Source organism: Eulemur rufifrons, chromosome 1 (assembly GCF_041146395.1).
Source record: "Eulemur rufifrons isolate Redbay chromosome 1, OSU_ERuf_1, whole genome shotgun sequence".
In the NCBI taxonomy this organism is placed as follows: Eukaryota; Metazoa; Chordata; class Mammalia; order Primates; family Lemuridae; genus Eulemur; species Eulemur rufifrons.
Genome location: NC_090983.1, coordinates 989244 through 1015538, shown reverse-complemented (window position 1 = coordinate 1015538; position 26295 = coordinate 989244). Strand labels below are relative to the sequence as shown.

The 26295-nt window shown below is 66.2% G+C and overlaps 1 protein-coding gene across 1 annotated transcript in view; it reads left to right on the top strand.

Annotated features, from left to right (window-relative positions):
* CROCC2 (ciliary rootlet coiled-coil, rootletin family member 2) overlaps positions 1-26295 on the top strand; it is a 53287-nt gene that overhangs the window by 24991 nt on the left and 2001 nt on the right. The window contains 15 exon segments of the mRNA XM_069465352.1: positions 1797-1924; positions 2543-2712; positions 3277-3453; positions 7884-7997; positions 8607-8750; positions 12203-12420; positions 13004-13142; positions 13836-13952; positions 14666-15083; positions 15308-15474; positions 16384-16504; positions 17186-17319; positions 22304-22417; positions 26141-26165; positions 26168-26279. Coding sequence (XP_069321453.1) covers positions 1797-1924; positions 2543-2712; positions 3277-3453; positions 7884-7997; positions 8607-8750; positions 12203-12420; positions 13004-13142; positions 13836-13952; positions 14666-15083; positions 15308-15474; positions 16384-16504; positions 17186-17319; positions 22304-22417; positions 26141-26165; positions 26168-26279 — 2298 coding nt within the window.

Genomic DNA, 26295 nt, shown 5'->3' with positions numbered 1-26295 from the left:
GGCGTGGAGTGTGGCCTACTCGTCAGCCAGTGAGATGGGTGGGGGTCCCTGCTGGCCCCGCCCCACACGGCCTCGCCCCTGCTCAGAGCACCTCCCGGCTGCCCGGCCTCCGCCCAGGCCCACCGTGGCTGAGTCGCCCTGGGCTCCCATGGAGAGAGGCTGGACACGCACTCGGGGTCCAGGCTCCAGGCAAAGACGTCCAACATCAGAGCCCAGAGGCCGCAGCCCTAGAGGGGACCAGGCGGGCACCCAGGAGGAGGAGGGTTTGAGCGGACGCGAGGGGAGAATTTTCCACGTGCAGAGGTGGGAAGGGCGCCTGGCAGGGGATGGTCAGACGCAGGTGGGGGCCAGCACGGGGTGGGGTGTGGGGGTGTTCATGAGGGGAGGGGCTGGCACGGGGTCAGGGCACAGCGTGGCAGAGAGGGAGGTTTCTGGGGCTGGCCTCGGGGGACCTCTCTCTGCAAACATCGGGACCCTGGAAGGTTTTGATGCGCTGTGCCCTGGATGGGGCCGGGGCTGGAGGAGAGACTGGGGCGGGATCCAGCCAGGGGCTCCAAGTCCCCCACGGCCCACGGCCCGCCCTGACCCGGTCTGTTCCAGATCGGGCACTTGCCGGCTTGGAGTTCCTGCGGGTGTCTAGGTCTGGGTCTCTGTGGTGTGGCGTGTGAGTAGCTGGTTTTCACGGCGGGCACCCGGCACAGGGCAGAGCGTGGCGATGATGGAACCTGCCCGTGGGGCCTGGCGGGTTCACGGCTGACGAGTCGGTTGTTAGGCGTTCAGGCTGCGCCGACACACCTGGGCCTTTTCTACATAATGGCACCACCATGGCGCGAAGTTCTAATTGGGAAGGTCGCTTCTGGGGTGGCTCCTTCCATGGCAAGAGGACAGGCAGTGGAGTCTCCTTGTCCTTGTTGAAAACTGCATGTGCTCCAGAGACAGGATGAGCCACGATTCCTAGAAACACTCCTGCATGTGCTGGCGTTTCAGCTGAGTGCACGCACGGCCCCGGGAAAGGCCAGGGGGAGCATTGTGTGTGTGAGGATGCAGCCAGCACACGAGTGTGTCCGCAAAACTGACACCGAGAAGCAGGATTTCTGGGTCAAGGAGATGCACACTTTGAGTTTTGAGATCCCTCCCCACCCCAAAATGGTCCTCACACCCCTGCCAACACTGGATATTGTCACTGTTTCAAGCTTTTGCTAATCTGATGCATGACTGTGATTCGAATCTCCCTGAGGTCTAACGACATCAAGCAAGTTTCATGTGCTATTTTAGCCATTTGCATTTTCTTTGTGAATAACAGTCATTTTTCCTATCTTTCTGTAGGATAGCTGACTGTCATTTATTTGTGGGAGCTCTTTGTATATGATGGCTGTTAACCCTTTGTATATTCAGTGTAGATTTTCCTCCAACTCTGTCCCTCATCATTTAAGTTGGTTTATGGAATCTTTTCTGCAGAAACACTACCCCTTCCTCTCTTTTAGTGTATTCAGACCTGTTGGCCTCCTTATTTTTCTCTTCTGGCTTTTGTGTCTTGCTTAAGAAGATTATAAAATACTCTTTTATATTTTTTCTACTGTTTTTATAGTTCTGAGTTGTTTTGTTCTTATTTTTTAATTCACCCTTTTGTTCCATCTGAAACATAACGTTTATGTAGGATTTAACTGATTCTCAGAGATTCAAAATGAACGGGACAGCCTGTCGGTTTCTGATTCACTGGCCCGGCCCGGGCTCTGCGCTGAAACCGCGGGCAGGACCTTGTGGGCGACGTGCCCGCTGTTCGGTGCTCTCCGCAGGGCCGAGAGGGACTCCCTGGAGAGCAGCCTCTTTGAGGCCCAACAGCTGGCGATGCAGCTGCAGCTTCAGCAGGAGCAGCTGGCGCGAGAGGCCCAGAGCGCCTGGCGGGCTCAGCAGGCTGTGCAAGGTGCTCCCACCGTGGCCCCCTCTGTCCCCGCCCCCGCAGCCGCTGGAATGCAGCTCAGTCCCCGCGTGTGCTGCTCCCAGCCCCACCCCGCACCCGGCAGGGCACAGCGTGGGCCTGGAGCTCGTGTGGCTGGACGAGTCGGCCACCCCTCGCCTGTGAGGGGCAGGCAGGCGCCCTGACCAGGCTGCTTCTGGCCCGAGGCTCAGAGCTGGGCTGCGGCCGCAGGACCAGTGTGTGGCTCCTGCCCTTTTCCTGAGCCCCACCCGACAGTGCCGGCCACCCAGTCCCTGGGCCCCAGCCCGCAGTGCCCCCACCCTGCAGTGCCGGCCACCCGGTCCCTGGGCCCCAGCCTGCAGTGCCCCCACCCGACAGTGCCGGCCACCCAGTCCCTGGGCCCCAGCCCGCAGTGCCCCCACCCGACAGTGCCGGCCACCCAGTCCCTGGGCCCCACCCCGCAGTGCCCCCACCCCGCAGTGCCAGCCACCCGGTCCCTGGGCCCCAGCCCGCAGTGCCGGCCACCCGGTCCCTGGGCCTGGCCACCGTCACTCCATGGGGAGCTCCAAAGGGCACAGGGGTCCACGTGCAGGGGCCACGCCCCAACACACCTGTCACCCACAGTGGAAACAGAGCAGCTGAGAAGCGACTGGGAGGTCCAGGAGGCGCAGCTGCGGCGGGACGTGGGGCGGCTCCTACGGCAGGTGGCGCAGCAGGAGCGGGACGCGCAGACGGCCCTGGAGAGCCAGGCGCTGGCCCACCGGGAGGACCTCGCACGGCTCCAGAGGGAGAAGGTCTGCTTCCCAGCGGCCCATCTGGCCGCTTGCCAGGGTTCTACCGCGTCCCCAAAAGGGCAGACCCCTGGTGGGAGGGGCCTGGGAGGCTGAGCTCAGCGGTGGAGGTGCCTGGGTTGGGGGGAGGATGAGGACCCGCGCGCCCCTCACGGTTCAAGGGGGTGTCCAGGCTCCCCCGGAGCTTGTATTCGGGGCAGGCCCTTCCCTCCCAGGAGAGGCCAAACCGGGTGTCGGACGACCTGGCTGCAGCCTGAGAGGGGGGCTCGACGGGGCCTGGCACCGTCGGAGCCCTCCCACCGGTCCCCTCCCCGGAGGCCTGGTCTGATGTGTCTCCACACCCCTGCGTATCAGTGGCGCGCTGTGGAGACGGGAACAGGTCACAGACAGATAAATGTGGGGCGGTGGATGCTGAGACCCAGGAGACCCTCCTTGCTCCTGTGTCCCCTTGGGGAAGACAAGGAGGTGCGGCTGGCCTGGACAACCCCCAGGACCCAGGAACAGGTCTGCCGGCACCAGCAGTCTCACGTGCCCTGACCTCAAGCCCGCCCCTCCTCCTTGGCCCAGGAAACCCTGAGCCTGGCCCTGGCAGAGGAGAAGGAGGCGGCTGCGTGCCGGCTGCAGCAGGAGAAGGAGCTGGCGGCAAGAAGCGCATCTGAGAGGGAGGCTCTGAGAGAGGAAGTTCAGAGCCTGAAGCAGGAGCGGGATGAGAGCCTCCTCCAGCTGGAGCACGAGATGCAGCAGGTGATGGTGGGGCTGGGGGGCAGTGAGGGTGCTCTCACCCACCGCGCCTGTCCTCTCTGGCCCACACAGGGCCACTGCCCAGGTGGATGCAGCCTTTGCAGGTCACTGCTACTGCAGCGCTGGTCTTCCAGAGCAGCCCTGGTGGAAAGACACCCACCCACCTACCCATACACACAACCATCCATCCATCTATCCACCCACCCACCTCCCCACCTCCCCATCCATCCATCCACCCATCCATCCATCCATCCATCCACCCACCTTTCCACCCATCTATCCATCCATCCATCTGTCCACCCACCCACCCATCCATCCACCCACCCATCCATCTACCCACCCATCCATCCATCCATCCACCTACCCACCTATCCATCCATTCATCCATCCACCCATCCATCCATCCACCCACCTTTCCACCCATCCATCCATCCATTTGTCCACCCACCCACCCATCCATCCACCCACCCATCCATCCATCCACCCACCTACCTATCCATCCATCCATCCATCCCCCCACCCATCCATCCATCCATCCATCCCCCCACCCATCCATCCATCCATCCCCCCATCCCCCCACCCATCCATCCATCCATCCCTCCACCCACCCATCCACCCATCCATCCCCCCACCCATCCATCCATCCATCCATCCCCCCACCCATCCATCCATCCATCCCCCCATCCCCCCACCCATCCATCCATCCATCCCTCCACCCACCCATCCACCCATCCATTCCCCCACCCAGACATCCATCCATCCATCCCCCACCCATCCATCCATCCATCCACCTATCCCCCCACCCATCCATCCATCCATCCATCCCTCCACCCACCCATACACCCATCTGTTCCCCCACCCAGACATCCATCCATCCATCCCCCACCCCTCCATCCATCCATCCATCCACCCATCCACCCACCCATCCACCCATCCATCCATCCATCCAATCATCCACCCACATCTCTGTCCACCCATCCATCTGTGCATTTCACTGTCCTTGCGTTCACTTGTCTGTCATCCATCCACTCACTGGCATAGCCATCCTGCTTTCCATGCATCCACCTTCTACCCACATACGTGGCCATCCATGCTCACACACAATTGTCCATCCACACAGCTGACCATCAGTCTGTCCATCCACCAGTTCATTTGAACATCCGTCCTGCTATCCATGCATCCAGCCATCCATCCACATGACTGTTCCTCACTCACCTGACCACCCCATGCTCACGCAGCCAGCCACTTCCTCACTCACGTGACCATTCATCCATCCATTGGCTTCCTTCCGTCTGTCCACACACTCAGCTGTCCATCCGCATATGAAGCCATCCACCCATGTGTCTGACTATCCATCCATCCACCTGATCAGCCAGCCAGTCACCCAATCACCCCACGTCCAATGTGCCCAACTCACCTGACCACCAGTCCAAGCACACAACTACCAACCACCCACCTAGCCATCCTTCCATCCCACCAGCTGTTGAGACTCAGACACTGGCCCTGTAATAGCTACCCTCAGAGTCCAGACTTTTCCACCTGCCTTGAATGCCAGGTGATAGGGAGCCACTGGATGTTCCTGAGCAGGGGGTGGTATGATGGGGAGAGAGGCTGGGGCTAGGGAGGATGGGGAGAGGCTGAGGCCGAGCAGAGCCAGGCAAAGGCGGTGCAGGGTGGGTCCAAAGACCCTGGGCCATGTTGGAATCATCCTCACTGGATAGATGAGAAAAGAGGCTGGGGTGGGGGGAGCAACACGCCTGGGGACAGGGTGGTCATTCAAGGACCTAGGTAGACCGTCACTGCCACCCAAGACCACCCACTGGGCCACACTGTCTGTTCTCATGTGACCACGGTTGCAGCTTCCCAATGTCACTCACAGCGCAGGGAGAGGGGGCTCAGTCAAAAGAAGACCAGCTAGGAAGATGCCACAGGCTGCATGTCCACGACAAGGCCCGGCACAGAGGCCAGGCTGGGGGCCGTTGCTGCCAGGGCAGCGGCTGCCCTTTCCCTGGACCCCCCACAACGGCCCTTCCTGTCAGGAGGCCCCTTAGAGCAGCAGAGCAGAGAAGTGGGGTGGGGGGAGCCGACGGCCTGAAGGGCAAATTCCGCAGCGTCCCGGGAAACTATGACGGCTTCAGTCACAGGACGGTCCTCAGAAGGTCTTACTTCCACGGCGAAGAAAAGGAATTCTACGTGGAGCGAGAGTCCAAGACAGCGGCTGGCGCGGGAGCAGCGTCTTTGCTCCGATGCTCGGTTCTCCGCCCACCGAGCACGAGTGTGACTTGCTCTCTTCTGTTCGCCCTCCATCGAAGCCCTCACCCCGGCGACTGCCGCACCTCGGTCTTTGCTGAGGTTTTGCCTAAAGCGTCAGCGAAGACTCTCCGGCTGTCCCTCCCAGTGAGGCCCGTGGGGAAGGCGTGCAGTCGCGTGTGCGGCAGACTCACGCAGAGCTGCGTGTCTCGGGGGACCCAGTGTGGGCTCCAGGGAGGGACAGGACAAGGGAGCCTCAACTTCAAAGCTGGTTTAAAACACAGAAAACCCCCTACAGAGAGTCCCCTCCTGCCCCTTCCCTCACGCTGCGCCCCGGGAGCCGCTGTTGTTCCTCCCCCGCAGTGCGACGCTGACACTCGTGACCTGGAGTCAGCGCGGACCCCCGGGGCACGTCCCCAGCAAGGCCACCCTCACTTCACATGTCAGGGCTCTTCCATGACCCCCGTTCAACAATTCGCCAGAACGACCCGGGGACTCGGAAGGCCCCGCGCTCGCTGTTACGGCTTCACTGTGACGGACGTAAATCACGACCAGCCAAGAGAACAGACACAGGCTGGGGTCTGGGCAAGTCCCAGACACAGAGCTCTGTCCCCTCCCCGTGGGGTTGGCAGGTCACCCTCCCAGCACGTCGGTGTCCCCCAACCAGGAAGCTCCGCTGAGCTTTGGCATCTGGAGTTTTTACTGGGGTTTCCCTGCGGGGCTGGCTGTGGCCGTCGGCCTGGGTGAGACTGACTGTGGTCACGCAGTGGGCCCAGAGAGGCCACTGGCCCATGGCATCTGTCCGTCGTCCTGGACACGGAGCAGAGAAAGCCGGGTTGGCCGTGGCAGTCGAAGTGAGTCTCCAGCCCTGCTCCCTGGAGGCTGGGGGGCTGCGCTGATGTCCCGAGGCTCCAGGCCCCAGCCCCCCGTCAGTGGTGTCCCCCGCACAAACGGCCCCACCCTCAGGCGCAGTAGGAGCCCACCCCAGGTCAGGTGTGGCCCCACCCAGGTCAGATGTGGCCCCAGGGCCCGCCGTGAATAGCACAGACAGTCTTCACTCGGGAAGCTCCCTCCAGGGACCAGACAATCTCCCAGAGATTTCCTCCAGATAGAAATACATCGTGTGATCCCCCACCCACCGTTTTTAACGCAAGAGGTGTGGGAACGCCCTGCTGTCTCCTGGGCCCCTCTTTCTTCGGGTACCAGCACATCCTGGCGTCCATCTGCGCCCGTGTGTCCCGGGCTCTGTTGCTCCGTCACAGCTGTGGGGGTCCTGCCGGTGGGCGGAGCTCCTTGTTTCGCTGGTCTCCCACGGTGGGTTGTGCCCAGTTTCGTTGATGTTATGAGCAAGAGTTGCTGGGCCAGGTGTGGTGGCGCACGCCTGTACTCCCAGTACTCTGGGAGGCTGAGACAGGAGGATCGCTTGAGCCCAGGAGTTGGAGACCAGCCTGGGTAACATAGTGAGACCCCATCTTCTCAAAAATAGAAAAACGTTAGTTGGGCGCAGTGGCGCACACCTGTAGTCCCAGGCACGTGCCACTTGGGAGGCCGAGGTGGGAGGATCACTTGAGTGTGAGGCTGCAGTGAGCTGTGATTGCACCTCTGTACCCCAGCCTGGGTGACAAAGTGAGACCCTGTCTCTAATTAAAAAAAAGTTGGTCATCCCGCAAGGTACACGCGTGTCTCCAGGCTGCCTTCACGCAAAGGAGCCTGGGCGCGGGGAGGACACGCGTCCATGACTGTGATTGGCGCTGCCGGGTTCCTGCCCCCTCCCCCAGCCCTGCCGGGGGAGCAGTGTTCCACCCTCGCCCCCTTGGCGTCCGTCCGCCATTAGCGAGCGGGTACTTGGGGTGTTTAGGGGCCATGCGTGGCTCCTCCTCCTCGCACGTGGGAAGCGTGGCCTGCAGGGAGGGGCCGTGGTCCGGGAGGCCCCGGCCTGCGCCGGGAACCGCGGCTTCGCACAGGTGCGGGAAGGGGAGGGCGCCTCGTGAGGGGGGCACCATCGGACGGGGTGGGGGAAGGACCCAGGACTCAGGGCGGCCTCTGTGGGCGCTGCCTCTCCTCCCCGCGGCAGGGTGTGGAGACGGGAGCTGCCGTGTCCGTGTCCGCGGGGGCTTTGGCGCCCGCATTCTGCCTGCCGCCTCCCCCAGCCCCAGCTCTGTCTCACGCACCCGTCCGCCCAGGCCCTGTCGCGGAAAGACGCCCAGCTCGGCCTGCTGGGCCAGGAGCTCTCCAGGGCCACCCTCGAGCTGGAGCAGGTGCAGCAAGAGGCCCGGCGCCGGCAGGAGCAAGCCGAGGTGAGCCCCCCGCACCCAGCCAGGGCACGCACAGCCGGCGTGAGCAGCGCCCGGCAGGGGCTGGCAGACCACGAACCCACACCACGTCTCCCTCCCTCCCCTGCCCGCTGGAACCTCGGTTTCCCCGGTGTCTCCATGGGCAGGAAAGCGTGGCGCGAACCAAAGCTCTGTCCTGGTCCCTGCCTGTGGCCGTGGGCACCAGGACTCCACGAGGGCAGAGCTCCACTGCCGGGTCACAGTGGTCCCGAGTGCCGGTGTCACTCGAGGGCGGGGCCTCTTCTTATTGGCCAAGTGGCCATTCCTGTCCCCTCAGCACCCAGCAGACACAGCAGAAAGGGGTCAGTGCCTGAGACCCCAGCTGGGCCCCTGCTGCCCACCCTGCCCTGCCTGGCAGCCTGGGGACCCCAGGGGAAAGGCACAGGGTGGGGGGCACGGGGGCCTTCCCAGGGGTGCCCCTCAGGCCTCTGCCCCACCACGGCCCCAGAATAAGCACTCCAGCTCCAGCCCCGGCCCCACCTGCTGCCGCCTGGTCCCAGGACAGCAGACTGCCAGCTGCCCGTGCCCCAGGCTGGCCCCTGGGTGCCACCGCGGGCTCTCTGCTTTCCCCAGGCCACCATCCGCACCACCGCGCAGGAGCTGAAGGCCCTCCAGGCCCAGTTCGAGGGAGCCATCGCCACCCACCAGAGGGAGGCCGCGGCTCTGAGCCAGAGTCTGCGGGACGTGGCGGCCGGGAGAAGCGCGGCAGAGAGAGAGGTGAGGGGCAGGGGAGGGGAGGCTGGCTGGGCCCATGGGAGGTGCGGGGCAGAGGGAGAGGAGAGCGTGGGGTGCCCGGAGGACGGAGGGCCCCTCTGCAGAAGGAGAGGAGGGTAGGGGGACTGGGAGGGGCTGCACAGGCCACGGGGTGCCCCGCCCGAGGCACCGAGCGGAGACTGCGCTCCCAGGCCGGTGAGATGGTGCCCGACCCCTGCCAGCAGCTGGGCGAAGCTGACACCTCGTTTTTAGTGAAAAGAAGGGTCGAGTCTGAGCTTCTAATGTGATGCATTTGGCTTCAGGGGAGAAAGTGGGCTGGACCTGATTCGGGGACCTGGCTGAGTGGGGCGGGAGCTGCCCGTGGGCTGCGGGGCTTCGGTGGGCGGGGGTGGGCCCCACTTTGTCCTGGGAGGGTGCACGGCCGCTCTCGGAGCCATGGGGGGATGCAGCCGCCTCTGGGAGGGCCACCGTGGAGGGTTGGCGGGAACCACAGGGACAGGGCAGCCCTCCTGATCCACACACAGCTGAGAAAATCACGCCAGAGAGGCCCCGCCCAGGAGGCACCTGCGCCCGCAGCAGGGGCCGCGGCCCTTGGCAGGGGCTCCAGGGCCTTCCTGAGAGGCAGGCGTGACCTCAGGACGGGGCCGAGCCTGACCCTCTGCCCAGAGACCCCCATCCAGCAAGCCGTAGGAAGACCAGGCTCTCCCACGCACAAACAGGGACCCCCTGGGTGTGGGCACGGGGTGCGGTGGGGCTGGATTTGGGGTGCCTGGGGCAGGGTCAGGAGCAGAAGTGGGGGTTTTAGTGGGTTTTCAGGGGTGGCCTGAAAGATGTTGGCACGAGGCCCAGGAGCCACAGGACGTGGCATGGGCTGTGGGCGGCTCAGCGGGCTCCGAGAAGACGGGACAGGACGTGGGGACGCCTGTGGGCAGGAGGCCAGGCTGGGGGGGAGGGTCAGCGGAGCCCGGTGGGGCCCTCAGGGGTGAGGAGGCCCCGTGCACCCCCCTCCCCACCCCCCCCCACCCCCACCTGGCTGTGCGCGGAGCTGGGCAGGGCTGACCCGGCCCTGGCGGGAGCAGCTGCACACAAGACAGAGGCCGGGCCCAGGGGCAGAGTGAGGAGGGGGCCGGGCCCTCCCCGGGCACCCCAGGGGCCGGCCGAGCGCGGGAGAGGAAGAGAACATGATTTAACATGACGGGCTGTTTACGTTGGCCCCCGAGAGAAAGGTCTCCTTTCAGCGGATTTCAAAGTCAGGCCGGTCAGTGACCACACGGGGACAGAACGAGGTTTCCACACCGGGCAGCGGGGCGGGGCGGGGCCGGGCGTTCGTTCTGTGGGATGAGGGAGAAGCTCAGGTTCTCTGAGAGGCGGCCCCAGGAAGGGGGTGGGGTCCCCAGAAGGGAGAGCAGCACCCTGAAAGGGAGGGAGGCAGGGGGAGGCTGGGCGGCCGGCGGTGGGGTCACGCGGAGCAGGGCAGGGCAGCGGCAGAGCCCTCCCCGGCGCCAGGCTGGCCCAGGGTCACCATGGAAACCGTGCACTTTCACGGCCCTTAAATGGCTCTTGCAGCCCTGCCTAGGTCCACACACGTGTGCATGCACACACATAAGCCGTGTGTGGACACGCCAGGCACACCATGAGATCACGCGCACCTGTGTGTCCTTGCACACCCAGAGTGATAAGAGCACGGTGAGCGCACACGTATGCACACCCCGTGCACTCATGCACACACACGCGGGCATGTAAACACGGACGGGTGCCCGCAGTGCACATGTGTATGCACAAGAATGTGCACCAAACACACACATGCACATACACACACACACACACATCTCGCACGCATGTGAGCAGACACGCACACATGTGCACACAGGGGCCAGCCCCCATGCAGCCCCCTCGCCTCCCCTCTGCCGCCCTCCTCCCTGCAGCGTTCCGGAGCTGCTCCCCGCAGAGATTTCAAAAGAGGCTGTTGATACAATTTCTAGTAAAGAAATAATTATTATAATCACATTAAGCGATTTGGCTGCTAAGTTCCTGTAAAAGGCAGGGTTGCTCTCACGAGGCGGAGGGGCGGGTGGGGCCGTCTGTTTTGCCTGTTTTCATCCCCTGCCTGGGAGTGAACGCCGTCCTGTGTCCTCATGACGGATGGGCCCTCGCGGTCCTTGACCTCCTGGCGGATTTCTGCTGAGCTCGCGGAAAATGCTCCGCACGGTTGTGGCTCCCACATGCGGGGGCGGAGGGGGCGGGGGAGGCTCGGGCCCTTCCCAAAAACAGAACAACAACAACAGCGGCCGGCCAGGGCCTGGACAGCGTCCCGTGGAGAAGCCGGCAGAGGGGTTTGCTTTTGGCAAACCGGTGACTTGACGTCGCTGAGTTCTGCGCCTCCTCTGTCAGCGTGCCCCTGCTGGCTTCCCGCCCTCCTCTCCGGGGACACGCCGGAGCCAGAGTGGAGCCTTCTCCAAGGTTTCTGGTCAGGGCCAGAGCTCGGGCTGGGAGGCAGGGGACCAAGGCCAGGGCCGAACCCCGGCAAGTCCCCGCAGCCCTGGCCCCAGGTCTGAGGCCTCTAGCCCAGCCCCCCGAGGCCTGTCCTGGGCACCTTGCAAGGCCTGGGGTCCCAGGGCAGGGAGCCGCGAGGAAGACCCTGACCTTCCCCCACGCTTTACGTAACTGCAGGGTTAGCAGGCCCTGCCTGGAAGCCCTGGGTGGTGGGGGGGGAGGGTGCCCGTGGGGAGGTCACACTCTGGCAGGGACGAGGACTCACACCTGTCCTGCAGCCCCTCACGGAGGTGCAGAGCGCCCTGAGGCCAGTGCCAGGCTGCCAAGGCCAGGGTCAAGGGGCACAGGGCCGCCGGTGGCTCCAGAGTCCCCCTGCCAGGGCCTCTCACCTCCGCTGCCCCCCAGGACCGAGAGGCCCGCGCTCCTGCGGACCGAGCCTCAAGGATGGCTCCCGTGACAGCAGCCACCTCCTGCCCAGCAGCAGGTGGCCTGGCCTGAGTGTCCCCTAGGGCTGCAGGGGACTCGGAGGGCAGAGGCACCCCGATGGCCTCCCCCCACTGCCTCTCACACCAGCGGGCTGGTCCACGGCTGTGCCAGGGTCAGTGCAGGCCGGCTGCTGTGGGAGCAGCACGTGTGGGGACAGAGCCCACCTGTGGGCAGAGCCACGTCCCGGGCAGGCCCCCCGACCAGCGCTCACGTCCCGGGGTCCAGGGAGGGGTGCAGCAGGGCCAGGCCCAGGAGGGGTGGGGGAGTCTGCCTGGCCCTCCGCGGCCTCAACTCTGGTAGGGAGAGGTGGCGTGGGGCCCGGGGTGGTGGGGGGAAGCTTGTGGAGGCCCAGGGCTGGCCGGGACTCCGGTGCCCACCAGGCCAGAGTCAGAGGCCTCGTGCCTGGTGGCTGTCCCGGGAGCAGGAGCCTCTGTGCCCCCCCCCCGCTGGCCCTAGAGCTGCGTGCTCCTCCCCAGGCAGAGCGGCTGCGGTCCCAGCTGGACGTGGCCCAGGAGGAGCTGGCCGTGCTGCGCCAGGAGCTGCGGGCCGCTGAGGAGAGCCGCGAGGGGCTGCGCAGGGAGGCCCAGGAGGCCCGCCAGGCGCTGGGCAGCGAGGCCCGCGAGCTGGACGCGCTGCGGTGCTCCAACGGCCAGCTGCGGGCCGCGCTCCGCAGGGCCGAGCAGGAGAAGGCCAGGTGGGGCAGCGCCCAGGAGCGGCTCACCCCGGCTGGGCCTTGGCTGGGGACACGCTGAGGGGCGGGCGGGGCGTCCCACTGTGGAGCCAGGCCAGGCGGACGGGGGCAGGCGCACCAAGCAGGCCTCTTGCTGCCCAGCCAAGGGCTCGCAGTGCTGGCCCGCGCAGGGGGCGGCCGGACACGGGCAGGCCTGTCCCTGCCTGCAGGGAGCTCCCGTCCCCCAGGCCCACGGGCCTCCTCCAGGGCAGGTCCCTGTGGGGGGCAGCCAGGCTGGGCTGTGGCTTGCAGGGGGGTGGCAGAGCTGCCAGGCTGGGCTGGGTGTTGGGGGTCTGGGAGTGTGGGAGTGTGGTCGGGGCAAGGGGGTGACAAGGCAGGGGCCACTCGGGGCTCAGACCTGGGTGGACGTGTGCCAGAGGTGACAGGGCCCTGCAGAGGCTGGGCTTGGGGACACTAGAGCCTCAAGACGGGGCAGCGTCTCACTAGGTGGGCAGAGACCTGCCAGGCAGCTGGGACGGCCAACCCTTTACAGAGGGGCTGGGCCCCCGGCTGGTGCCCCTGGTCCCAGCTCAGGACCCCTCCTCAGTTTCAAGCGGTCCGCGGAGGAGAAGGGACAGAGGCTGCTTGTCCTGGAGGAGGCCGGAGCGGCGGCGCAGCAGGAGGCAGGGGCGCTGCGGGCCAGCCTGCGAGGGCTGGAGCGTGTGCAGGGGGACGCCCGCAGACAGGTAGGGCGCGGGGGGCTCTAACACCCAGCCTGCTGCAGATGGCTCCCCCTTGGGGCCCAGCTCCACCAGGCCCCCCGGGCACCCCAGGACTGCAGTGCAAGAGCCCCGGACCCGGCTTGGCCACCTCTGCCGTCGGAGCGCTCTGGGCCCAGGCGACAGGCCAGGGAGGGCAAACGCACGAGCATCCCGGGGGGAAGAGGGGAGCGGTGTGGCGTGTGACAGCTCACCGAAGCTCCCCACACTCAGTGGCTCACAAACGTCTTCGTGCTCACAAACTCCGTGGGTCAGGAATTCCGCCAGGCACCGAGGGGACGGCCCCGGCCGCTGATGGGGCTGGCGTCACCTGGAGGCGGCTGTGGGTGACGCCCCAGGTCTCCCCCCGGGCCTGGCTTCCTGGCCGTGTGGTGGCCTCGGGGTAGCTGGCGCCCTCATCCCTGCACACCTGCGCCCACCGAGCTGCCTCCTTGCCCCAGGTCCCCCCAGTGTCCCAGCCCCAGAGAGGAGGTGCCAGGCTGGGGGGACGGTTCCAGGGTGAGAGCAGGTGGGGGGCCGACGGCCCCGGGCCCAGAGGTGGGCTCCGCCTGGGCCTCCTGCGTGTGGGCCGGGAGGGAGCACGTGTGAGCGCAGGACTGGGGCTGGCCGGGTCCAGCGTGGAAGCCGGCGACCTCGGCGGTGCCACCCACACGCTTCCAGGTGGGGACCCTGCAGGCCGAGAAACAGAGGAACAGGCGCGAGCAGAGCGGGCTGCGGGCCCACTGTGCGCGGGAGGCGGCCGCGGGGGAGGCTGCCCTCGGGGGTGTGCGGACGGAGGTGGGCGGCGGACGGGCTGGGGGGGCAGCAGGGCAGGTCCAGTCCCGCCCCGTCTCCTCGTGGCCCCCGTGGGTCTGTCCCCTTCCCACCTCCTGCCGTCCTGGGTGCAGCCGGTGCCGGGGAAGGGACTCCGAGTGACCAGGTCCAGCTGAAACTGTGACCCGCGACCCAGGGTTTCTGAGTGTTGGAAAACAGCAGAGTTCTGAGCCTGGGGAGAGGCAGGGAGGCCCCGAGTGGTCGGTTCCCTGGGAGCCCCAGGATGCGAACTCACGCTCCGCCCACAGCTGCACGCGACACGCACCCGTTCACGCGTGTCCCACGCACCCCTCTGCTCAGCCCAGCGCAGCCCCTCTGTTCTGTGTGCTCAGGGCCTGGGCTGCGCGTGGCCAGGGGCTGTGGACCCCCCAGCCTGAAGGGGCAGAGACTCGGTTCAGACCCAAAGCCACACGTGCAGCGGCCGCCACACCGGGGAACGTGGGGCTCAGCCGTGGGACCCCACGTGACCTCGCAGCCCCACACCTCTGTCGGGGAAGGGGTCCTTACGCGGCGGCCACCCGGGGAGGGAGCTGGGACGTGGCCCTGCACTCTGGGGACAGCGGGGAGGCAGACCCGGTCCGTCCAGCCGTGACCTGCCCAGGGCTGGAGGCCCAGAGCCCTGGGCGAGTCCTGGGAGGGCAGGTGGGTCGGGCGGTGATCGGGGGCCGCCCTCTCAGCCTGGCCGCGCCCTGGTCCTGCAGGCCCAGGTGGTGGCAGCCCCCACGTCCCTCCTACAGGTCCTGGGGCTGCAGCAGAAGTTGGCGGAGGCGGAGGCGGTGGCGGAGGCCCGGGGACGGCAGCTCCAGGAGCACCTCCGCGAGAGCCGGGAGGCCGAGCAGACCCTCCGGGCCGAGCTGCACGGCGTCACAGGGCAGCTGCAGCAGGCCAGCGGCGTGGCCGACGGGCTCCAGGCTCGCCTGGACGGGGCCTGTCGCCGCATCCGCAGCCTGGAGCAGGAGCTGGCCCAGGCCCAGGGCGCCCGGCAGGACACGGAGGCCCAGCTGGGCCGGCTGTGCTCCACGCTGCGCCAGGGCCTGGGGCTCAGGGGACAGAGCCCCTCGGCCTCCCCTGCCCGGCTGGACTCCCCTGCCAACGGTCAGCATCCTCAGTGGTGGCAGGCAGGCTCGTGTCCCAACTCTGTCCCCTGCCTGGGGCACCCCAAGCCCTCTGGGGCCTCACAACCCACACAGTCGGGGGCTGGGCTGGTCCCAGCAATTTCGCCTGTGTGGTGCCCCCGAGCTCCCGTGGGCAGGGGCAGCGGAGAGAAGGGGGACGGGCGCTCACCGGCCCCTGATTCCCGCCCACAACCCGTCCTGCAGATTCCCACAGCTCCCAGCCTTGCCGAGGGCCGCAGGGCGCCGGGCCCCTCGCCAGCCCCCACTCGCCCACACCCAGAGACCACGGACCAGAGGTCATGGACGTGGCCTCTGTGCGTGACGCCCTGGGGAACCTTGTGCAGAAGCTTTGGGATGCCCAGCGGGGCCGGGTAAGAGGGGCCGGGTCCTCCCACTCCCCAAGCCCATGCCCTGGGGGCGCTGGGAGATGGGGACAAACGCATCCCCTCCCCAGACTGCCGTGCGCCTGTCCCTCTGCCCCTGGGCCTGCAGAGACCCTGTGGGTCAGTGTCCAGACAGTCCTGGTTTGTCACCATGAATTCCAGTAATACCACCGTCCCTCGAAACCCGGCTGCCGCCCCCGGCTGGGCACCACCCCTCCGTCAGGCCGGCTGCAAAGGCCCTGGAGCCAGGCCCTGCGGTGACACCCACCTGGTCCGGGACAGGGCATTCTCCATCCCATGCCATCCCCTGCAAAACTGTCCCCAGGGGCCGGGACACTGCAGGACGGACCCACCAGGCCAGGCCACCCTCAGCATGTGCCCAGTGACCCCTCACATGGGGGCCAGGTTCCCTGCAGCCATTGGTGCTCCCGGCCCCGGGGCTCCCCCAGAGCTACCTGTGGGTCCCCTCCCCACTCTCCAGGTGACAGAGTGGGCACGGGACTGTGGGTCAGGCTGTGCAAAAGACAAACCGCCACCGAGCCCTGGCCATGGGTCCTCTATGGACACCTGTTGCCTTGGGGCCCCACGCAGGCCCTAGTCCTGGCCAGGGGCAGCCCCTGAAGGGCTCCCCGCCCCCCAGGCTATGGGCCACACCACCAGCTCCCCACACTGCGTCTGTACCAGAAACCTGGACCCTTCGGGCCTAGCCCCGCTCAGGCCCTGCAGCCCCCAGGCCTGTGAGTCAGCTCGGCCCCCCGCAGCCCACAGCCACCCCCCTGCCCCGGCCCTGTGACCCCAAGCTAGACCGTGAGCTGCCCCCTGCACCCCACCCCTATGGGACCCTGGCCCTCTGCTTGCCCTCCCAGCTGCCCCGCTGACCTCCACCCTCCTGCCCAGGACGACTACCGCGTCCAGGCGGCCAGCCTGCGCAGCCGGCTGAGCGAGGCGGAGAGCCAGCGCGCCCGAGCCCAGAGCCGTGCGGGGCAGCTGCAGACGGCCCTGGCCCAGGCCGAGGAAGGTGACCTCCCTCCCCCACCACTCCCACCCCTGGAAACGTCTGCGGGGAGCACCAGGGTCCCCGGCTACCGACCGCCATGAGCGTGTGGCCGTCAACCACTCAGGGATGGCCCTGGGGTGACACCCAAACCCGCCACACCCAAACCCGCCACACCCAAACTCGCGCGCGCCTCTGAGGCTGCCCCAGCACTGGCACTGGTGGGAGCTTCCTCGGCAGCGACGCCCCCATCACAGGGGAACAAAGTCCAAAGACCACACAGGGCCCTTCCCGCCACAGGGCCTTTGTGCTGTCTGTGCCCCTGCCTGGCACCCGCTTCCCAGGCAGCCCCCGCCTCACCTCCCCACCCAGGGCGCCCCTTGTCCCCCCTCAGGGAGTCCCCTGGCCCTGCTGCCCCCAGCCTATCTCCGGGTCCGCCGGGAGGGTGGGCGCAGGCAGGGCCCAGCAGGGACGTGGAGGTGAAGGAAGGAAGAGCTGGGCAGCAGGCAGGGCCGGGGCGGACCTGGAGTCCAGTCGGGCAGCGGCGACCCCGGCCGGCCCCCAGGGCCCTTGAGCTGCGAGGACGGAGGAGCCTCTCTCCTCCCACCACCACGGTGCCAGGCGCTCGAGCCCTCCAGCCTCGCGCTGGCAGCCTGTGGACTGCGAGGGCCGGGGGGCCCCTGAGCCACCCTGCTTGCCCTACAGGCCGGCGCCGGGCGGAGAGTGCGCTAAGCAGCGCCCGGACATCGCGGGCCCTGCAGAAGGAGGCCCTCCGCAGGCTGCAGACCGAGCACCTGGCCAGCCTGCGGGCAGCCGGCCAGGAGAGGCGGCGGCTGCAGGTGGGGCATGCAGCGATGGGGACCTGGGGACGGGGACCTGGGGACAGGGCCTTGGGTCACCCTCACAGCCTGGGAAGAGGCCACAGAGCGGGAGGTGGAGGGAGGGGGCTCTAGGGCTTCTGGGGAGCATCAGCGCAGGGGCCAGGGGCAGCTGGGCGGGTCCCTGTGGACAGAGGCACAAGCCGGCGGCAGCCGGGGGCCTCAACGGTCATCAGAGTGTGGCACAGGGCCCTGGGGCCACCCTGGCACAGCTGTCTTTACGGTGGTCCTAGCCCTTACTTTACAAATTGGGGAAACTGAGGACTTGGCCCGGGTGCCACAGCCAGTGAGGGCAGAGCCACGGCCCCCAGGCCCTTCCTGCTTTCGGAGGCCACAGTGGCAGGCCCAGAGGTGGCCCTGGCCTGGCTTGGGGCTCTTCGTGGGGTCACATTCTGCTGCCCCAGGACCGATTTCCAGTCCACGGCTCTCAGACACACTCAGGTAAACGTGCCTCGTGCCAGGCTTTGTGGGGGGAAGGTGAGAAGGAGCAGCCAGGCCTGGGAGGACGGGGGGCTGGCGGGGAGCCCTATGCCCACCCCAGGCGGGGCCAGCCGGGTCACTCCAGAGTGCTCCCTTGCAGACCCCAGAAGCCTAGAGGACGAGGTGCCTGGCAGAGGGCCCTGAGTGGCCACCCCGATGGCAGGGACCCAGGGCTCCCGGAGCCCGGGCTGGAAGACATGTCACAGAGACTGCGGTCTCCCTGCTCCACGGAGGGAGCCGGCCGGGCCTCGGCTCAGAGCGCACACGCAGAGGCCAGGCCTGGCCACCCCGGCCCCGCTGGCTCCACGCGGCCTGGGAGCCTGGCGGCCACAGAGGCCACCAAAGGGCTGTCAGCACTCAGGCCAGGCAGGCAGGGACGTGAGCCCCAGACAAGGGGCCTCCCGCAGGGGAGAGGGGAGAGGGGAGAGGGGAGAGGGGAGAGGGCAGCGGCACAGACAGAGGCCGGGCTGCCGAGCAGGCGACAGCCGCGTCCCCCTCACCGGGAGCTGCCGGAAAGGAGGCTGAGCGGGGAAAGGGGATTTCTGTTTCAGGAAGACCCCTCGGCCACGGCTGCTGGGCACGACGGCCTGGAGGGGCCCACAGGTGCAGGTGGCCCGGCCGGGAGGGTGGCCGGAGCTGTGAGCTGCTGGGGGACGTGGGCCGAGGGCCAGGGGCTGCCGCTGGCTGGCGGGGCCGGTGCCCTCTCACGCGTGTTCCACGGGTGCATTCCGTGCGCATCTGAACATAGCATTTTCTGTGTGCAGGTTACGCATTTTGAAATAGACCTTTTAAATCAGTCTTTACAAATTATTCAAATAGTCCACACTTTCAGCTGATAAGTAACTTTTTCGCAGGAAAAAACAAAAACCAAATAGCCCACATGTGACCGAGCTCCTGAACCGTCACGGCTGAGCGTGACGCGTTGCTGTCCCCACTGCAGCCCCTCTGTCAACACCTCCCCTCACCCCAGGGGTCCCCGTTCCCGCCACACTCCACGCCCTGTGGACGGGTTGTCCCGAGTCCGTCCCAGGTCCTGGGGGGATCTCGGCCTCACCCCGCCTGGCTAACGGCATCGCCCGCCGCGCACCGCCCGCTTCTCCGGCCCCCACGGCGCCCGCGCAGCCGCCCGCTTCTCCGGCCCCCACGGCGCCCGCTTCTCCAGGGCTGTCGCTCTCCGGCCCCTGCTCTGGTCTCACTGGAGAACGGCAGTTACCGCTTTCCGACAGGCGTTACCATTTCTTGCAATAACTCGCGTCTCTTTTTAGTGAGAGACCCCCAGCTCTGATTACTGGGACTGACTTTGCTCTCCTGACCGCAGTGGATTGCTGCCTCGTTGCGATTGTCCCCTCGTCCCTAAAGAAAGGAGCTCTGGTCGAGTCGAAAGTCGGGGTGGGAGGAGGCACCAGGGCCCTGTGCGTCCCCGTCCGGCCGCTCTAGGCCCAAGGAAAGGCGGAGAGAAAGGCTCTGAGACCCTGCAGCTCCGTGTCCCCGGGGACCCGGCACCGCAGGCAGGACTGTCCCTGCCAGAGCTTTCTGTGCCACAGGCAGGGAGGGCAGGGAGGGCAGGGCCCACCCTCCGGCGGCACCGTCCTGGTGGTGCCCCGCGCCTCCCGGCCACTCGCCTGCCGGGCCCCTCGCCGCTGTGACCTGCGTGCCCCAGGCCTGTGGGAGGGAGCCGTCGGCCCCCACCCTGCGGCCTCCCTGCTCCCCGCCCTCTGCGCCACGTGTCGGGGTGCTGGGCCCCACCTGGGGTCTCCACACACGTGCTGAGGGGCCCCTGGGTGCTGCTCAGATCCGCTGCAGCCGTATTAATTCTTACCTTGATCTAGAATCCACTCAGAGAAGTCTGCTAAAATCTATCGCTATTGTGTTAATTTTTTATTGTGATTCTGGCCATGATCATTTCTCCTGTTTGGGGCCAAGTTGGCTCCACCTGCCCTCAGGAACCCTCATGGTCTCTACCGTCCAGCTCCGAAAGTTCGTCCCAATTTTTGTGACCTGCGGGTCATCGTGGTGGGTGTCTGGGGAGGGGACCAGGCACACCTGAGTCACCAGCTGGCTGGAGGCCCCCGCTTGGGACAAACAGCGAACCCCGGCGGGGAGCTCGGGGCCACTGCGCTTCGGGCCAGCAAGGGGGCCACACGTGGCCGCCCCTCCCGCGCCAGGCCGGGTCGCAGGGACCCAGAGGCAGGCCTGGCGCCCGTCCTGGCTCTGCCAAACCGCCGCCTGTTCCGGCACGAGCTCCGCATGCGACACAACTGCTTGCACTTTCGGGGATGGTTTTTTCCCCGTTTCACATAAGCCAATGTGGTTGTTAAGAGAAAGTTAATTAAAAACATATTTTTCTAATTAAATGGTAGGCTGTGCTTTGCAAACAGTAAGATTCTTGTTTGAGAGCAAATCCCTTCCCGTTGCCACGGCTACCCTGGGAATCCAGCAGAACAACAGTGCGGACCTGAAAACCCCAGGGCAGGGGCCGCAGGCGGGAGGTCTGGCACCCTCCTCGCGCCCTCGTGGAGAGGCCACCGAGGTTATCCTGGGACTGGCGCCCGGCCCGGCCCCAGGGCTCAGAGGGGCTCACAGCGTCCTTGGGCTCTCGCCTAGGCCGCCCCCCTGCACCCAGTGGCCATGTCCAGCCACCGGCCGCTCACACCTCGGGTGTCACCCTGCGGCCCGCCCTCCCCCCAGGGCTCAGGCTCTAGGAGCAAAGTCCGGGGCGGCTGTGGGGCTGGCGGGGCTGCCCAGGGTCGCGGGGCGCAGCGTGGAGCGGGACCTCAGCTGGAGTCGACCGCTCACGTTCTGTCCCAAGTGTTTGCATCGTGATTCCTTTGTGTGCCGTAGTTTTCAGACGTCTTCGTGTTCAGACTCTTTTATTTTCTGAATGAGTTGGTGGCTTTCCGGCTTTTCCTACTACCTGGGACAGTCAGGCTCGCACGGGAATTACGTGTTCCTACAGGTTGACGAACCCCCGCACACGCTCCGCAGCCCTGGTGTCGGGATAACCGCTCCGTCTCGATCCCGTTCTGTGCAGCTGCTGTCTCCGTTTCCGTCTCCTCTGGGTCGGGTTTTGGCACCCGGGGCGAGGCGTCCGCCTCCCTCGCACGGACGGAGCTCTGGGGCCGCGTCCCTTGCGCCGTCCTGTCCGCCCCTGTCCCCCGTGTGGCGTCCGGGCCCGTGGACGGCCGGTGCTTGGTCTTCTCGAAGCATCGACCTGTGTCCGTCCCCTCGTGTCTGTCTAGTTCGTTGGTTTCCGGTTTTGTTTACATCCTCTTCTCGTTGTCTTTCCTGCTGTAACGTTTCTGATTTCTTACGCGGAGCCGTGGGGTGGCCATGCCCGGGTTTCTCTCTCGCTATTAACAGCATTCAGTGTCACCAGCTTTTCCCTGATTGTGTCCCATTGGTTTTTGATATGAACTTTTTTTCCTTCTAACCAAATTTTTTAGGAGTTTCCATTTTTATTTCCTCTTTAACTCAAGGCTATTTAGAGGCGTGACCGCGCGTTGCGCCTCTTCCCGCCGCCTGTGCCGGGTCTCGGGGAGAGGCTGCGGCTGTGGCGGTGGCGGCGGTTTTCTCCTGATGTTTGTGCTCCTGGTTCGTCAGCTGTTTGTTGGTGGTTTGCTTCTTCTGGTTTGGTTTTGTCTATTTGTTTGTGGTGTGTTTAGAGGGAAACTGGACAAGCTAATTGCAAAGTTTACAAGGAAGAATAGATGTTTGAGATTTTCCAGGAAAACTGTGGAGGCGAATCGTAAGACAGGCCGTGAGCCGGTCTGGCCGAGGCAGGAGGGGCGGGCGCAGGGCGGGCGCAGGGTGGAGAGGTGGCGAGTTCCTGAGGGCAGGGAGGGGGCCGGGACGGCGGGGTGGCACGTGCACTCGGGCCACTGTCTGGGCTGTGCCTGGTCAGCGAGGACATCGAGAGCCAAGCCGAGGGCCCGGGGCAGTGGGGGAGGCCCAGGGCCACTCCTGCCTCCTGGGCCCCAGGGCTCCCAGCTCAGTCTGGGGCCAGCTGTGCCTGGGGGTCCCCGGGTGCCACTGCGAGCAGAGGGCAGCAGGTCTGAGCCAGACGGGCTCCGAGCACCTCGGGGAGGACTCTGTGGCCTCATCCCGGGGCAGTGGCGCCACAGAGGGCAGAGGCAGGGCAGGGACGCTGAGGACACATCCTCCAAGACCACTCTGGCTGTGGCAGAGAAGCTGCTAAGCCCCAGCCTTCGCCACGCCTTCGCCCTGCTTGCCGGGCCCTCCTGACTTCCGTCTCGGGTTCCTGGGGGGTCCACACGCCCCTGCAGTTACATTAGAAACACAAACCACCTAATCCACGCACATCGCTTGGTGACAGGCCGTGTTCTTGCCTGTTTACGTCCCAGCGACACAGACCTGCAGGACAGCCGGGCAGACGCCCTGGGCCTCCGTCCCCGGGGTGGGGGGGGCGGCCAGGGTTTCCAGGTGGGCCTGTGTCTCCTCCCCCCAGGAGCAGCTGGACGCCCTGCACCAGGCCCTCCACGAGAGCAGGAGGCACGGCCAGGGCCTGGCCAGAAAGGCGAGGATGCTGGAAGAGCTCAGGTGCCAGGAGCCCCTGCGGCAGGTGAGGGGTCGCCGGGAGGGTAGGGTACGCTGTCACCAGGAGGCGGTGAACAGCTTACCAGGAAGAGGCCCTGCGTTCCTGCCCAGTCAGCCCCTCGCGTGAAGGGAGGTGCAGGCAGGTGGACGCCATCCAGTCCCAGCCGGCAGGCGAGGAAACGGAGGCTGGAGGTCCCACGGGGAGCCAGGGGGCTGGGTGTCCCACCCCACAGCGTGCACCGCTACAACAGAGGGGTCTGCGGTGGACCCGTGGTTTAGGGGGAAAGAATAAGCCGGGCCCTCCGACCCCGGGCCCACAGCACGTCTCTGGGCAGGTGCTCGGGCCGCACCGTGAGCAGGAGGCGGCGGAGAGCGCCCTGGGGGAGCAGACGGCAGCGCTGCGCGCCGAGCGGGCCCGGCTGCAGGGGGAGCTCTCGGCACTGCGCGCTCAGCTGGCACAGGTAGGGCGGCTCGGGTGGCCGAGGGGCAACGGGGCCCGCGAGGACGGGGGGCTCCTGCCCAGTCCAGACAGGCGCTGCCGGCCCTGGCGGGCTTCTGTGTCGGCACCCCGCAGCGGGGATGGGCGCAGCGCAGGCTCAGCCCACAGCGGGAGGACTCCTGTGGATGGCCACAGCCCTGGGGGTGGCACCCTGCGCCTGCGTGGCTGTCTGGGGAGGCACCACAGGTCGGGGCAAATCCCCGCTTTGTCACCCATGTCCGAGCCCCCGTCTGACTGAGGCTGTGGCCCGGGGACCACGCACCACGAGACTCTCTGTTCGTGGTGGCAACGGCTCCTGCCGCAGAGACCGCGGTGTGGACAGGCAGCAGGCAGAGCGGGCGGGGCCGGCACACCTCGCACCAGGGCCCCTCCCCCCCCAAAGCTCCGAGGGGACAGGCAGGGTCCCGGCGGACCCGGTTGGCCCCCGCGAGAGACCAGGAGCAGCTCATGTGGTCGAGGAGTGAAGTCCCCATGACAGGCGTCACCCAGTCCTGCCATTCCCACTGATCCCCAACACAGGTTGGGTGCAAGGCAGCGTCCCCAGCCCGGAGGTCGGACACAGCCACCACGGCCGGGGTGGGCAGGACAGCGGGCACGCCCAGGGGGTGCAGAGAACAGGGGGCGCCCATCCCGGGTCCTGCTGGCCAGTGATTCTGGGGGCTGAACTCTGCCCCCAGGTGTGGGGGGTCCCGGTCCTCACACATGAAACCAGACGGAGCAGAGCCATTTGGGTTGGAATCAGGAGCGGGGTCGCCAGGTTCACTGGTGGGGAAACCAAGGCCTGGGCATTTCCTCCTCGGAGGAAGTGGCAATGCAGGGAAATGCTGGGAGCCGGGCAGAATGTCCCCCGCCCCAGGCTCCCACCCACCGTCCTCCGTGCACACCCCACACCCGTGCTCACACTCGGCCTCCGCCCTACAGCAAGGGGTGGGTGCATGCAGCCACCCCCAGGTGGTGGGCGAGGGTCCCAGCCCCAGGTGGCCCTGCACCAGTCCCCTTCTCCGTGCGTCCTCCCCGCCGTGTGCGCAGTGGTTCCCGTCCATGACAGGCAGGGAAACGAGGGCCGTGCAGGGCTGGGCACTGGTCTTTCTAGAGCACGGGTCCCAAGAGGTGACAGTGTGTGGCCCACAGACTGGTACGGGCGGGAGAGGCTGGTGTCTCCCAGGGGCCAGGCCCCACACTGGGGGTGCACCGTGCCCGGTGGGGGCCCCAGCCAGGATCCCCTCTGGACCAGACCCCCCAGCTCTGCATCCTGGGCCCTGCTGCCCGCTGTCCAGGCTCCTTGTGGCTCCTGTGGCCCCGGAGCCCCAAACCCACCCCCTCCCAGCTACCGCCTTGCCACGCAATGGCTGCAGAGGTCAGGAGAGGCCACGGGAGCGTGTTTGGGTCACCCGGCTGGAGGGGTTGGCCCGGAAAGCCAAGCCAGGTGCCCAGCCGGCGCCACGCAGCGGTGGACACCTCATGCACAGGCCTCCCACTCCCGCCAGCACCGGGGGTCCTGGAGCTTGTTCTGTTTGGGAAGTTTGTTCCGGAAGCCAATGGGGCGGGGAGGGACGGGAAGGGCCCACGTCCTTGGGCCGGGATCCCAGAGCAGGGCAGCCCTTCCTGAGGGCCTGCTGCCTGCGCAAGGCTCCGCAGCCAGCCCTCTGGGGGACAGAGGCCGGCAGGCCAGGACAGGCAGGAGAGCTGCCGGCCAGCTTGTCCACTGAGGGCCACCTGCCCTCACAAAGGAGGGTGGGCAGCGGGACTGCAGTGGGGTCCGGCCCGAGCTATGGAGCTGGGGGGGTCCCAGCCTCCCGTGGATGCTGCCGGGGTGCTGGGGGCAGGGTTGGGTGCAATGGTGTGACCATGATGGCACTGCCAGGGGCAGCAGAGCCGGCGTGGGCACGGCGCCCACTGCGGGTCCCTGGAGGCCGGGTGGGGGAGGGAAGGAACAGCTAATGAGTTCCAGGAGGTCAGCTGTGAGGGGCCCACAAGCCCGTAAACCCTTTATTGGTGTCTCGGGAGGGGAACCCGGATGTGGCCGTTTATTTATTTTGGATTTCACTTTTCGCTTCTCTTTATAATGTGCACTTCCAGGAGTGTAACTGGATTTTTAAAGAAACAGGACTTCCTTTTTCAGTGGAAGGGGACTCTTTGTTTTTCTCAGTCCTGAAGAAGAAAGAGATCCTTATTTTTGTGAAGCTCTGACCACTAACCCCATGACTTTACCCATGCAAATGACCCGCCCTATCTCAGGGCCCCTGAGCGACCAGGCCAGCTCCAGCCCCGAGGCCAGGAGGCAGGTTTGCCTGGCACTGAAGCGAGGACTGACCCGGGACTCCAGCCCGAGGCCACTGCCCCCATGGACATGGCCCCAGCAGACAGGACCCACAGGGCCGGGCACAGCAGGGGTAGTGCAGGCAGCCTGGTGTGCAGAGCAGGACCTGGGCTCCAGTCCTGCCCCAGCACTTGCCCGAGCCCCAGCAAGCCTGGGGGTCATGGGATCAGACCCATGAGACATGCCCCGGGGGACCTGGGGTCGCCAGAAGCAGGCTCTCTGGGTGGTTGGGCGCTGTTCCTCCTCTAATGCTGCTCTCTTAGATTCAATTCCTTCCTCCAGAAGGACCATCCACAAGGGGACAGAAGGAGCCCCACCGACCATCTCATAGAAAATGTTGGTTTCCTGGATAACCTTCCCTGACATTTGACCTGCAGCTCACTGCTCCTCCCCTGTGCCCATCAGGGTGGGGGTGGGTGACTAAGAAGGGGGCTCCACTGGGGCTGCTTGCAGCCCATGAGGAGGACACAGAGTGGGGACAATGATGGCAATGCCATGGGCTTTGGGGCTGAGTCGGCGAGAGTGTTCCACTCGCAGGGCTGGTGCCTGTACGAGCTCAGCAGATTCCGGGTGCCGGCTGCAGAGGGCAGGCACCAGGGGGTGCAGGGGATCGGGCTCATGCAGCCTGGAAGAGCCTGAGGGCTGGGGCAGGCCTTGGGACCCCACCAGGACACACAGAGTTCCCTGCCAAGACTGTCGGTTGGGACCTCTGCTGGCTTGTAGCAGGATGGGGACTTGGCCCCACGCTCGTCCTCCCCACTCTGGCTGAGGTGCCAGCTGGCCCAGGGCAGTGCCCTTCCCAACGCCCTCAGCTCTCAGGGGGGTCAGAGCCTTGCCCAGAGGCACCCCCATGCTCCCTGGGGGGAAGGCTGGCCTTGCCTCACACCCCCGCCAGGAGGCCACGCGTGCTGCCCCTGGGCTCTCTGCAGACAGAGCAGGAGTCGCTGAGGAGGGAGGGGACATGGCGAGGCTGGGGGCTGAGAAGGAGCAGCTGGACCAGTCCCTGCACAGCCTGCACCAGGGGTGGGCAGAGCCAGCAGCTGCAGTCCAGGGGGCCAGTGGAGCTCTGTGTACCCAGCCTGAG